Consider the following 13,280-nt stretch of genomic DNA (forward strand, 5'->3'; position numbering starts at 1 on the left):
ACAGGGCTCAGCCATGCAGGGCCCGCTCCAGGGCATCCTTCCTCAGTCCCCAAGAGATCAGAATCATCCCACCACCCCATGTGCAAAGAGGGAAACTGAGGCACAGGAAGGGCCTGGCCCTGCAGGAAGGGAGGGTCGGGAGGGGTCCCCGGGCAGGGCTGGCACTGACTTGTACACGCTGGAGAAGGTCACCGTCCCGCCCTGCAGCCCCAGCATCTCCGACAGGTTGAAGCTCGCAGTCAGGTCCGAGGTCTCCAGGAACTGGAAGCAAAGAAGTCAGGAGAGCGGCTGAGACCCTGAGACCTGCCCCAGCCAAGCTGCACAGCACCGGCCCATCCCAGGCCCCGGGGGGCAGGAGCTCCACCCCCCAGCCTGCCCTCCCCGAGGCGGGCACAGCTCCCGCGTGGAAAGGGTTTGTGAGGTTCCTGATCCTCTCTAGAGGGGCCTCTGCAAACTCGACCCTCACTGCAGCCCTGTGCCCGGGAAGGACTCAGGGCTGGGAGGGCAGGGACCCCAGGGTTGGGCTAGCAGGGGCTGCAGGTCAGGAGTGAGGGGCACCGGCAGAGCTGGGGGGGGCAGGGCTGGGCTAGCAGGGGCTGTGGGTCAGGACTGGGGGGCACCGGCAGAGCTGGGGGGGGCAGGGCTGGGCTAGCGGGGGTTGCAGGTTGGGGGTTGAGTGGAGGCCCACTCTGCTGTGTTTCTGTCTCCCTCCTGGCCCTACTCACACCCCCAGGCCCCAGGGTTGGGGAGGGAGGTTCTGATCTTCCCTTGCCCGTTTCCACCCCCCGGGCAAGGCAGGGCCACCACCGGCAGTGACACTGGCGGGGGCGCCAGGCCGGGCTCTCACCGGCAGGAGCTGCCCACTGTGCCAGGGCCGGCAGACGAGCGTGTCGGCGTTGCCGCCCAGCAGGAAGGTCACCAGCACCAGCAGCATCAGCAGCCAGGAGAAGAGGAAGCTGAAGCCAACCCCCCTGTGAAGGCAGAACGAGCCGTGAGCTTCCGCCCCGGGCACCGGGCCCGACCCCGGGCACCCGCCTGAGAGCCCCTCCGTCCCCCCCGCACGCAGAGACCCCGGGCACCCGCCTGAGAGCCCCTCCGTCCCCCCCGCACGCAGAGACCCCGGGCACCCGCCTGAGAGCCCCTCCGTCCCCCCCGCACGCAGAGACCCCGGGGCCCCCGTGAGAGCCCCTCCGTCCCCCCGCACGCAGAGACCCCGGGGCCCCCCTGAGAGCCCCTCCGTCCCCCCGCACGCAGAGACCCCGGGCACCCGCCTGAGAGCCCCTCCGTCCCCCCCGCACGCAGAGACCCCGGGCACCCGCCTGAGAGCCCCTCCGTCCTCCCGCACGCAGAGACCCCGGGCGCCCGCCTGAGAGCCCCGCCGTCCCCCCCGCACGCAGAGACCCCGGGCGCCCGCCTGAGAGCCCCTCCGTCCCCCCCGCACGCAGAGACCCCGGGCGCCCGCCTGAGAGCCCCTCCGTCCCCCCCGCACGCAGAGACCCCGGGCGCCCGCCTGAGAGCCCCTCCGTCCCCCCCGCACGCAGAGACCCCGGGCGCCCGCCTGAGAGCCCCTCCGTCCCCCCCGCACGCAGAGACCCCGGGCGCCCGCCTGAGAGCCCCTCCGTCCCCCCCGCACGCAGAGACCCCGGGCGCCCGCCTGAGAGCCCCTCCGTCCCCCCCGCACGCAGAGACCCCGGGCGCCCGCCTGAGAGCCCCTCCGTCCCCCCCGCACGCAGAGACCCCGGGGCCCGCCGGAGAGCCCCTCCGTCCCCCCGCACGCAGAGACCCCGGGGCCCCCCTGAGAGCCCCTCCGTCCCCCCCACACGCAGAGACCCCGGGCACCCGCCTGAGAGCCCCTCCGTCCCCCCCGCACGCAGAGACCCCGGGGCCCGTCGGAGAGCCCCTCCGTCCTCCCCGCACGCAGAGACCCCGGGCACCCGCCTGAGAGCCCCTCCGTCCCCCCCGCACGCAGAGACCCCGGGCACCCGCCTGAGAGCCCCTCCGTCCCCCCCGCACGCAGAGACCCCGGGCACCCGCCTGAGAGCCCCTCCGTCCCCCCCGCACGCAGAGACCCCGGGCACCCGCCTGAGAGCCCCTCCGTCCCCCCCGCACGCAGAGACCCCGGGCACCCGCCTGAGAGCCCCTCCGTCCCCCCCGCACGCAGAGACCCCGGGCACCCGCCTGAGAGCCCCTCCGTCCCCCCCGCACGCAGAGACCCCGGGGCCCGTCGGAGAGCCCCTCCGTCCCCTCCGCACGCAGAGACCCCGGGCACCCGCCTGAGAGCCCCTCCGTCCCCCCCGCACGCAGAGACCCCGGGCACCCGCCTGAGAGCCCCTCCGTCCCCCCGCACGCAGAGACCCCGAGGCCCCCCTGAGAGCCCCTCCGTCCCCCCCGCACGCAGAGACCCCGGGCACCCGCCTGAGAGACCCTCCGTCCCCCCCGCACGCAGAGACCCCGGGGCCCGTCCGAGAGCCCCGCCGTCCCCCCGCACGCAGAGACCCCGGGGCCCGTCGGAGAGCCCCTCCGTCCCCCCCGCACGCAGAGACCCCGGGCACCCGCCTGAGAGCCCCTCCGTCCCCCCCGCACGCAGAGACCCCGGGGCCCGTCGGAGAGCCCCTCCGTCCTCCCCGTACGCAGAGACCCCGGGCACCCGCCTGAGAGCCCCTCCGTCCCCCCCTCACGCAGAGACCCCGGGCGCCCGCCTGAGAGCCCCTCCGTCTCCCCCGCACGCAGAGACCCCGGGGCCCGTCCGAGAGCCCCGCCGTCCCCCCGCACGCAGAGACCCCGGGCACCCGCCTGAGAGCCCCTCCGTCCTCCCCGTACGCAGAGACCCCGGGGCCCGTCTGAGAGCCCCTCCGTCCTCCCCGTACGCAGAGACCCCGGGCACCCGCCTGAGAGCCCCTCCGTCCCCCCCGCACGCAGAGACCCCGGGGCCCGTCGGAGAGACCCTCCGTCCCCCCCCGCACGCAGAGACCCCGGGGCCCGTCGGAGAGACCCTCCGTCCTCCCCGTACGCAGAGACCCCGGGGCCCCCCTGAGAGCCCCTCCGTCCCCCCCGCACGCAGAGCCCCGGGCACCCGCCTGAGAGCCCCTCCGTCCCCCCGCACGCAGAGACCCCGGGCACCCGCCTGAGAGCCCCTCCGTCTCCCCCGCACGCAGAGACCCCGGGGCCCGTCGGAGAGACCCTCCGTCCCCCCCGCACGCAGAGACCCCGGGGCCCGTCGGAGAGACCCTCCGTCCTCCCCGTACGCAGAGACCCCGGGGCCCGTCTGAGAGCCCCTCCGTCCCCCCCGCACGCAGAGACCCCGGGCACCTGCACGCAGAGACCCCGGGGCCCATCGGAGAGCCCCTCCATCTCCCCCGCACGCAGAGACCCCGGTGCCCATCTAAGAGCCCCTCTGTCCCGCCTGCCCTGATACCTCTCCGTCCCCCTCCCCCCAGCCCAGATACCTCTCCGTCCCCCTCCACAGCCCTGATACCTCTCTGTCTCCTTCCGCCCAGCCCTGATACCTCTCCGTCCCCCTCCCCCCTGCCCTGAGACCACTCCAACAGCCCCTCCATCCCCCCAGCCCTGATACCACTCCAACGGCCTCTCCTTGCGAACCAGCCTTGGTCATTTCACGGCTCATGACCTGCCTGGAGACCAGACCCCAGCGTACTGTCCCGGTGCGGCTGCCCCACAGCTCGATGCCCCCTCAGTCCTGGGCCCACGTAGCTCACTGCTCGTCACTGGCTCCCCTCTGCCTTTGCCTGCTAGACCCAGGAGCCCCCCTCTCAGAGCCCCCCTCCACCAGGGTCGGGTCACCTCCGGGCCGCCCCTTGGCTAACGGAGGAGATGGGGCTCGGCACGGCTCTCCCCAGCTCCCCAGTCCTGCTGAGCCCTCCCCAGTCCGTCCATGTCTGGGTCGCAGCGCGGGCGCCACAACTGGGTGCAGGTCTCCCCAGCGCCGTGCCCGAGGTCCTGCCACTATCCGACATCACAGCCCCGTGTGGGGCTCCCCGGGGCAGCGTGGGAGCCATTGTAACAGCGCCGGGGGCCGCGGGGGGCTCTTACGCCATGAAGAAGTCCCCGCCGGAGTTGGAGAGGCAGCCGCGCGCCGTGGGCAGCACCGACGGCTTCAGCCCGAGGGCCCCCAGCACCAGGGCCAGCAAGTAGCACAGGACGATCAGAAGCACCAGGCAGCAGAGACAGATGCCCACGATCCACCTGGGGGGGAGACGTCAGAGACCCGGTCCCTGGTGGGGCAGGAGTCTGGGGGCTGGCGGGGGGTCACCCCCTGCAGCAGGGGGAACCTGCTGCCAGACTGAGGGGGGGGTCTCTCCTTAGAACAGACCCCCCCTCGTCCCCAGGGCGCCCCAGCTCTCGGTGCTCCGGGGGACAGTGGGCTGCTCCAAGCCAGGGCTGGCTGCTCCCCCGCGGCGCTCCCCAGCCCGACGGCAGGGCTCAGCCTGCGCTTCCCTCGCCCCCCCAACAACCGCCCCCCTCCGAGGGCAGGGGGCTCCGAGCCCACCCGGGCGTTGGTCCCACACCCCGACGCAGGGAAGGAGCCCTGCAGTGCGTGAGCTGGGGACACCACACCACGCGCTATGCAGCTCCGGCCCCGGCGACCCCCCAAGAGTCCCCGATGGATCGGGGTGTCACGTTGCACTCTATAGGATTTTATGAAAATATGCTAATGTAACTGGGATATGCTTCATGCAAAAGGTCTCTTGTAAGGTATCATTGCAAAGCTTATAATCTCCTGAGTGTGATCATCATATTTGTATAAATGTACCACTCTTGAATCTGGGACTAGAAATATGAAAAATAACTCTGAGGGCCTATTGTCATTATGCAAAGTGTGGGCCATTAATGGTGGTTTGGAATCTTGATGGCTCCCATTAACCAGGACCATTGTCTGCAGATGGCTGTGTTTTACCTGTGAGTCTTCCTGTATGTGTGTGTGCTGGCAAGGGGGTAATGAAGTCTTGCAGTGACATGTGATCATGTCACCTGACCTGGAATCCATCTTTAACCTGGTGCTTTTCCGGGGGGGGGGGACCCAGAGGGACAAAGGATTCCCACCTTATTCAAAAGAGATATAAGTGGGTGGAACATAGGGTTACCATCCGTCTGGGTGTCCCCGGACATGTCCGGCTTTTTTAGCTTTAAATGGCCATCCGGGGGGGATTTCCCCCTTCCCTCATGCAGAGTGCGGCACAGCTGATTGGACGGCTGGGCCTGATTGAAAGCCGCTCGCAGCCACTGGGGCCTCTAGCAGCCAGAGTCCCTCCCCCTCCTCCCACTCCCTCCTCCCCTGCAGAGCAGCGCCCCAGTGTTTGGCTGCACGTGGAGCCCGCAGCTCCCCCTCGGCCTGCGGGGGGTGGGGGAGGCAAGGGACAGGGAACGGGGGGGTTACATTGGTTGGGGGTTCTGGGGGGGCTGTCAGGAGAAGGGGGTGTAGAGAGCAGTTGGGGCAGGCAGGGGACAGGGAACGGGGGGTTAGATTGGTCGGGGGTTCTGGGGGGGCTGTCAGGAGAAGGGGGTGTAGAGAGCAGTTGGGGCAGGCAGGGGACAGGGAACGGGGGGGTTAGGTTGGTCGGGGGTTCTGGGGGGGCTGTCAGGAGAAGGGGGTGTATAGACCGGTTGGGGCAGGCAAGGGACAGGGAATGGGGGGGTTAGGTTAGTCGGGGGTTCTGGGGGGGCTGTCAGGAGAAGGGGGTGTAGAGAGCAGTTGGGGCAGGCAGGGGACAGGGAACGGGGGGTTAGATTGGTTGGGGGTTCTGGGGGGGCTGTCAGGAGAAGGGGGTGTAGAGAGCAGTTGGGGCAGGCAAGGGACGGGGAATGGGGGGTTACATTGGTCGGGGGCTCTGGGGGGGCTGTCAGGAGAAGGGGGTGTAGAGAGCAGTTGGGGCAGGCAGGGGACAGGGAACGGGGGGGTTAAGTTGGTCGGGGGTTCTGGGGGGGTTGTCAGGAGAAGGGGGTGTAGAGCAGTTGGGGCAGGCAAGGGACAGGGAATGGGGGGGTTAGGTTGGTCGGGGGTTCTGGGGGGGCTGTCAGGAGAAGGGGGTGTATAGACCGGTTGGGGCAGGCAAGGGACAGGGAATGGGGGGGTTAGATTGGTCGGGGGTTCTGGGGGGGCTGTCAGGAGAAGGGGGTGTAGAGAGCAGTTGGGGCAGGCAGGGGACAGGGAACGGGGGGTTAGATTGGTCGGGGGTTCTGGGGGGGCTGTCAGGAGAAGGGGGTGTAGAGAGCAGTTGGGGCAGGCAGGGGACAGGGAACGGGGGGGTTAGGTTGGTCGGGGGTTCTGGGGGGGCTGTCAGGAGAAGGGGGTGTATAGACCGGTTGGGGCAGGCAAGGGACAGGGAATGGGGGGGTTAGGTTAGTCGGGGGTTCTGGGGGGGCTGTCAGGAGAAGGGGGTGTAGAGAGCAGTTGGGGCAGGCAGGGGACAGGGAACGGGGGGTTAGATTGGTTGGGGGTTCTGGGGGGTTGTCAGGAGAAGGGGGTGTAGAGAGCAGTTGGGGCAGGCAGGGGACAGGGAACGGGGGGTTAGATTGGTCGGGGGTTCTGGGGGGGCTGTCAGGAGAAGGGGGTGTAGAGAGCAGTTGGGGCAGGCAAGGGACGGGGAATGGGGGGTTACATTGGTCGGGGGCTCTGGGGGGGCTGTCAGGAGAAGGGGGTGTAGAGAGCAGTTGGGGCAGGCAAGGGACGGGGAACGGGGGGTTAGATTGGTCGGGGGTTCTGGGGGGGCTGTCAGGAGAAGGGGGTGTAGAGAGCAGTTGGGGCAGGCAGGGGACAGGGAACGGGGGGGGTTAAGTTGGTCGGGGGTTTTGGGGGGGTTGTCAGGAGAAGGGGGTGTAGAGCGGTTGGGGCAGGCAAGGGACAGGGAATGGGGGGGTTAGGTTGGTCGGGGGTTCTGGGGGGGCTGTCAGGAGAAGGGGGTGTATAGACCGGTTGGGGCAGGCAAGGGACAGGGAATGGGGGGGTTAGATTGGTCGGGGGTTCTGGGGGGGCTGTCAGGAGAAGGGGGTGTAGAGAGCAGTTGGGGCAGGCAAGGGACGGGGAATGGGGGGTTACATTGGCTGGGGGCTCTGGGGAGGCTGTCAGGAGAAGGGGGTGTATAGACCGGTTGGGGCAGGCAAGGGACAGGGAATGGGGGGGTTAGGTTGGTCGGGGGTTCTGGGGGGTTGTCAGGAGAAGGGGGTGTAGAGAGCAGTTGGGGCAGGCAAGGGACAGGGAATGGGGGGGTTAGGTTGGTCGGGGGTTCTGGGGGGTTGTCAGGAGAAGGGGGTGTATAGACCGGTTGGGGCAGGCAAGGGACAGGGAATGGGGGGGTTAGGTTGGTCGGGGGTTCTGGGGGGGCTGTCAGGAGAAGGGGGTGTATAGACCGGTTGGGGCAGGCAAGGGACAGGGAATGGGGGGGTTAGGTTAGTCGGGGGTTCTGGGGGGTTGTCAGGAGAAGGGGGTGTATAGACCGGTTGGGGCAGGCAAGGGACAGGGAGCAGGGAGACTTAGATAGGGGGTGGGGTCCTGGGAGTAGTTAGGGTAGGGGGATTCTGAGGGGGGTGGGAGGGGGCGGGGCTAGGGCGGCACCCCGTGTCCTCTTTTTTGATTGTTGAAATATGGTAACCCTAGTGGAACAGAACAAAGGAGGGGCCATCCTGAGGAATCCCCCCGCTACCACCTGAGCGGGAGCAAGGGCTGTGCCGGGGAAGGACTGGGCCCAGGCTAGGACGGCGTCCAGGCTGTGACAGACACTTACTGAAACATCTCTGAGGGTGAGAGTTTATCTCTACTCAGTTGTATTACTGTATTAGGCTTAGATTTGCGGGTTTATTTTATTTTGCTTGGTAATTCACTTGTTCTGTCTGTTACTACTTGGAACCACTTAAATCCTACTTTCTGTATTTAATAAAATCACTTTTTACTTATTAATTAACCCAGAGTATGTATTAATACCGGGGGAGGGGGGGCAAACAGGTGTGCACAGGGTAGCTTTACACAGGGTAAAACGGATTTATTTGGGTTTAGACCCCATTGGGAGTTGGGCATCTGAGTGTTAAAGACAGGAACACTTCTGTGAGCTGCTTTCAGTTAAGTCGGCAGCTTTGGGGCAAGTAATTCAGACCCTGGGTCTGTGTTGGAGCAGACGGGCGTGTCTGGCTCAGCAAGACAGGGTGCTGGGTCCCAGGCTGGCAGGGAAAGCAGGGGCAGAAGTAGTCTTGGCCCATCAGTTGGCAGTTGGGTTTTTGTGATCCAACCCATCACACAGGGAGCCCCAGGCGGGATCAGCCCCCACGCGGGGGGCAGCAGCCCAGCCCCTACCTGTAGCTGTCGTAGGTGGCGACCTGCGGCTCGTATTCCTTGGCCCGCCTGCCAATGGTGTCCAGCGTGGCCGTGACGTTCCCCAGCGTGTCCAGCACCGGGATCTCACTCCGCACCCCACCAATCTTCCGCCTGACCTCAGCCAACTGGCTCCGTGCGTCTGTTGGGGAAAGGGACGGGCACGTCAGGGACGCACAGGCACTGACGGCTGCTCCCGTAGCCTTCTGGGGCCCACGCTCCAGCTCCCCCTGCACAACGCACGGGGCAGACGCAGCCCGCGGTGGACAGATCTGAGGGGGCAGCAGGTGGAGAGAGCCTGAGAACGGGAGAGCTGTGAAGATTGGACAAGGGAGAACATGGCGGGGGGCAGAGGGGAGAGCACAGACCCACTTCATAGGCCAAGGTGAGTCCTGGACCCCTGGCTCTGGGGAGGGACAGGCAGGGCTCCTAGGGGACAGGCAGGGCCCCGGTCATTACAGGGCCCAGTCCCAGAGCAGGGAGCCACGGTGGCTGGGGCAGGAGAGGTCTCCCCAGAGGGAGGGGGAGGAGGTGCCCGAGGTGACCCCTGCCCGTCCCTCGTGGGCATCCCTGTATTACCAGATGGCAGCGCCACTTACCCGCCACCACCTTCTGCGCCTGCTCCTCTACCCTCGTGGGAGTCTTGTTCAGCGTCTCGTTGGCCTGCCGCCCCAGACACGGACAGGGGAGAGACAGACAGACAGACAGGCTCAGATCCCAGCCCAGGGCCCCAACGCAGAGCACTGGACGAGGGCAAACGCACCACCCGGCCCTGCTCCAGCCCCACATGCCCCAGCACAGGGGATGGTCAGAAATACCCAGCACTGGCCAATGCCATAGGCTCAGCGCTGGCCCGGACGGGCTGCTGGGCTCTCCCCATATGGGGCGCGGTACCACGACCGAGGCACTCTCAGCCCCGCCCCAGGCAGCACTGGGCTGGGCGGACCGTTGGCCTGCTCCAGGTCAGGTGGGGCAGATGCTCGGCTAGCACGGTGGGCATTTTCCACATGGCGTCAGTGGTTTGGGTCTCCTGCCCCGCCCCAGAGCCATGGCTTGGGAGACGCAGGCTGAGGCAGGCATGGCTGGGTTGCTCACCCTGCCAAGCCGCACCCTGGGGCAGGGAGAGCTGGCAATGCCCCTACAGACCAGCCCCACAGGGTGCCGGTCAGAACCACGTCCTGCTAGCCCCGCGCCACCCCCCAGTCTGTACCTGCTGCAGGGCGGCGCTCAGGTTGGCATTGGTCAGATTATTCAACAGTTCCAGCTGGCTGCTCACGTCCGGGACCTGGGGAAACAGGAGCAGATGGGTCAGACGGCAGGGCTGGCGCGTGGGGAGGAGGTGCCGGGCTGAGAGGGTGCTGCTGGGAGCTGGCTCCGTCTGGGCCTGGCTATGTACGTCCCAGCAGGGGTGGCAGGACGGCGCCCATGTGAGCGCACAGACGTATGTGCACATGGGGAGGTCAGCGGGTATATTGGGGGGGGTATTTGCATGTCGGGGAGGTTTCAGTCCCTCCAACCCCATACACCCATCCAGCCCCCCATGCCAACCTGTAACCCACGCACCCATCCAGCCCCCATGCCCCCCACCCCACCCTGTGCCCCCTACAGCCCCCAGCCCCCCGTGTGCTCGCCTCACCATGCTGAAGTCGGCGTCGGGGGCCAGGCCGCTGACGGACACCTGGGCGCAGGGCGGGTCACAGCTCTGCAGGGTCCGGTTGATCCGCTCCTGCAGGCGGCTGAGGTTCTGGGTCAGCTCCCGCTGCAGCTGCTGCAGCCGTAGGCCTGACTGGTTCACGGCTCGGAGCTCCCGATCCGCCAGGTCCGTCACTGGGGGGCGACAGCAAGGGGCTCCCACGGCTCAGTCCTCGTCCCGTCTGCACCGTGCCCCAACCCAGGGACACCCCCTGACTGTGCCACAAGGGGGACCCCCAGACACCCCTAAGGTGACCCCTCAGCACCTCAGCCGGCCTGTCTCAGACCCAGGGGCGGCTCTATGGTTTTTGCCGCCCCAAGCACGGCAGTCAGGCGGCTTTCGGCAGCACATTGCGGGAGGTCCGCCGGCCCCACACCTTCAGCGTCCCCACCGCCGAATTACCGCCAAAGCCGTGGGACCGGTGGACCTCCCACAGGCAGCCTGACGGCCACCCTCACAGCAACCGGCACGCGGCCCCCCGCGGCTTGCCGCCCCCGGCACGCACTTGCTGCGCTGGTGCCTGGAGCTGCCCCTGCTCAGATCACCTTGCTCACTCCCACCCTGCTCCGTGCTGCAGGGATGGGGGAAGGAGTTGGGAGCAGCATCTGCCCAGGCCCTGGGGGCCACGGTGAATCGGGGGATCCCAGGGGATGGTTAATGGGGGAGTTTCTCCAGCCCAGGGTCCCTGGGGCTCCTGTGATTTTCTGTGCCCCTCAGGTGTTGAGGCTGGGGGGAGTGACATTCTATACCTTGGGGAGCGTGCTGTAACCCCCATATCATATCATCGTGATCTTACTTAGAAAGCAGCCTTGTAAGGTATCTGGGGAAAGGTTCTGATCTGCTGAAAGTCATTTCTCTCTCCATAGATGTGTATCGTTCATGCATACGACGTTATGAGAATTGTGTGGTATGGTTGTCACTAAAACATGCTGTGAGCTGGGGAATCGGCCAGATATTCGCTCCCCAGAGGCAACAGCAAGGAAAGTAACTAACGCCCGGGCGGGGAGTCGAACAACCCATCAGCAGCCATTGTCCAGCAAGGGAGCTACAATGCCATGACTCCCCTGCACGAGGCCCCACCGGGGGAATTGCTCAGCCTCGCTTGGAGAGACTCGGCAATGCCCCCAGACGTGCCTGGACTTGTGCTCCCCAAGCACAGGGACTGAGGGTATAAAACAGGCAGTGTGGACACATACTGGGCCCTGCTCCTGCCCCCACCTCTGCTGCAAGCGACCGGGACACTGAGAAGAAGACAAGACTCCAACACAGGAGACTGGCCCAGGTTCAGGGGACAAACCTGTGTACTAAGGACTGCAACATCCAGTGGGGTGAGAAACTGCGTCATCTACTTGCTGCCCAGTCTAATAGGGCTGAGAGTTTCGGCTGCCAGCTTATGTTGTATTTTCTTTTGGTACCACTCTGACTTTTTGCCAATCACTTACAATCTAGCTTTGTCGTTAATAAATCTGTTGGTTTATTCTACTGAAGCAGTGGTTTGAAGCGTGTCAGACTCCCCTTGGGATAACGTGCCTGGCACATATCAATTTCTTTGTTAAATTGACAAACTCATATAGGCTTGCAGCGTCCAGCGGACACAACTGGACACTGCAAGACGGAGGTTCCTAGGGTTGTGTCTGGGACTGGAGATACTGGCTAGTGTAATTCGGTTGCACAATCCAAGGAGCAGTTTACACGCCAGAGGCTGTGCGTGAACAGCCCAGGGGTGAGGGTTCTCACAGCAGAGCAGGGTAAGGCTGGCTCCCAGAGTCAAGGGTTGGAGTGACCTAGCAGATCACCGATCCAGATAACACCAGAGGGGAACGTCACAGGGGGTTACGCTGCCCCCCACTGCATAGTGTGCCCCCTGGCACCGCCCCGAGCCCCCGCAGCTTTCCCACCAAACACCCCCAGGGTTACTCTGTCCTCCACCCCCTCGCCGTAGGGGCTTGTTCCCCCCAGTGTCTGGGGGAGCCCCCGGCCCATGCCTGCCCCCCTCAGCCCCAAGGCCGGTACCTTCCAGCAGGCGCATGGCGGAGGCCAGCGCCCCGTACGCCTCCTCTCCCACCTCGGAGATGATCCTGCCGCCCAGGATGGGCCCGATGTCTGCGAAGAAGGGGGCATCGCTGTTACCTCGGGCACAGCCAGACGCACGGCCACCAGGGAGGGCTCCAAACCCCGAGCCCCTGTCTGGCCCGGAGAGTTCACTCCCCGCCCCACCTGCCCCCCAACATGGGCACACGGGGGAGCGGGCAGCGGGCGCAGAACAGGCTGGCCACGGAGCCCATGTCATGCTACGGTCCCTTGAGAGGAAGTGGCTAAAGCTACTGGCTGGGAGCCAGGACTCCTGGGTTCCTTACCCCTCTGCCACTGCCCTGCTGGGTGCCCAGGGCCGGCTCCAGGCACCAGCTTACCAAGCAGGTGCTTGGGGCGGCCGCTCCAGAGAGGGGCAGCACGTCCAGCTATTCGGCGGCAATTCGGCGGACGGTCTCTCACTCCCGCTCGGAGCAAAGGACCTCCCACCGAATTGCTGCTGCAGATCGTGATCGCGGCTTTTTTTTTTTTCTTGCGCTGCTTGGGGCGGCCAAAACCCTGGAGCCGGCCCTGTGGGTGCCCATGGGCAGGTGTGGCAGGGAGAGTGACCCTGGCTGGGCTGGAGGGGGCTGTGCCATGGCAGGGGGTGGGATGAGAAAGCACCCAAGAGGGAGAGGAGGAAAGGGGAGGGGCAGGTGGGCAAGAGCCTGGAAGCCCGGAGGGGGCCCAGTGCAGGTGGCCAGCCAGTGCCCCCTGCAGCCAGGAACGGGCTCCTGGGGCCCAAGGGTGTTGGGCTCCATACTGGGGCCGTACAGGCAGGGAGCAGAGCCCCGTGCAGCCCAACCCCCGCCAGGGCTCTGAGCGCTGGGGCAGGGCATCCCCAAGGGCTAGCCCAGGCAGGCCACGCATCCCCATCCCCCCTGCCCCGGAGGCAGGTCCCCAGAGCCATGCCACGCTCTGGCCCCAAACAGTCACCTGCCCCGGAGCCAGGTATCTGGGGCCACGCCCTCCCCTGGCCCCCACACCCCCAGGCCCCCCAGCCCCCCATGCACAGACTCACTCTGGAGACTGCCGTTGGCCCGGCTCACCGGCACGTCGCTGGAGGCGATGATGAAATCCACTTGCTGCGGAAACAAGGAAAAGGGGGGTGAATACGGGCCTGGCTGCAGAGGGGGCTCCCGCGCCCACAGGGGGACTGCACCATACCCAGCAGCAATGGACTAACTCAGGGGACTG

At 66.3% G+C, this 13,280-nt stretch overlaps 1 protein-coding gene across 3 annotated transcripts in view; it reads right to left on the reverse strand.

Annotated features, from left to right (window-relative positions):
* The window catches only part of LOC101944711 (prominin-1-A-like), a 45,878-nt gene that overhangs the window by 12,563 nt on the left and 20,035 nt on the right, over window positions 1–13,280 (reverse strand). For all 3 annotated transcript variants that reach the window (XM_065552686.1, XM_065552687.1, XM_065552688.1), the window contains exons 6-14: window positions 13,105–13,168; window positions 12,027–12,116; window positions 9,957–10,147; window positions 9,531–9,605; window positions 8,920–8,983; window positions 8,303–8,462; window positions 4,051–4,203; window positions 848–971; window positions 170–261 (exon numbers count right to left, since the gene is read on the reverse strand). In XM_065552686.1, the coding sequence (XP_065408758.1) occupies window positions 170–261; window positions 848–971; window positions 4,051–4,203; window positions 8,303–8,462; window positions 8,920–8,983; window positions 9,531–9,605; window positions 9,957–10,147; window positions 12,027–12,116; window positions 13,105–13,168 (1,013 nt within the window). The remainder of the gene's footprint in view (window positions 1–169; window positions 262–847; window positions 972–4,050; window positions 4,204–8,302; window positions 8,463–8,919; window positions 8,984–9,530; window positions 9,606–9,956; window positions 10,148–12,026; window positions 12,117–13,104; window positions 13,169–13,280) is intronic.

This window comes from Chrysemys picta, chromosome 7 (assembly GCF_011386835.1).
Source record: "Chrysemys picta bellii isolate R12L10 chromosome 7, ASM1138683v2, whole genome shotgun sequence".
NCBI classification, from domain to species: Eukaryota; Metazoa; Chordata; order Testudines; family Emydidae; genus Chrysemys; species Chrysemys picta.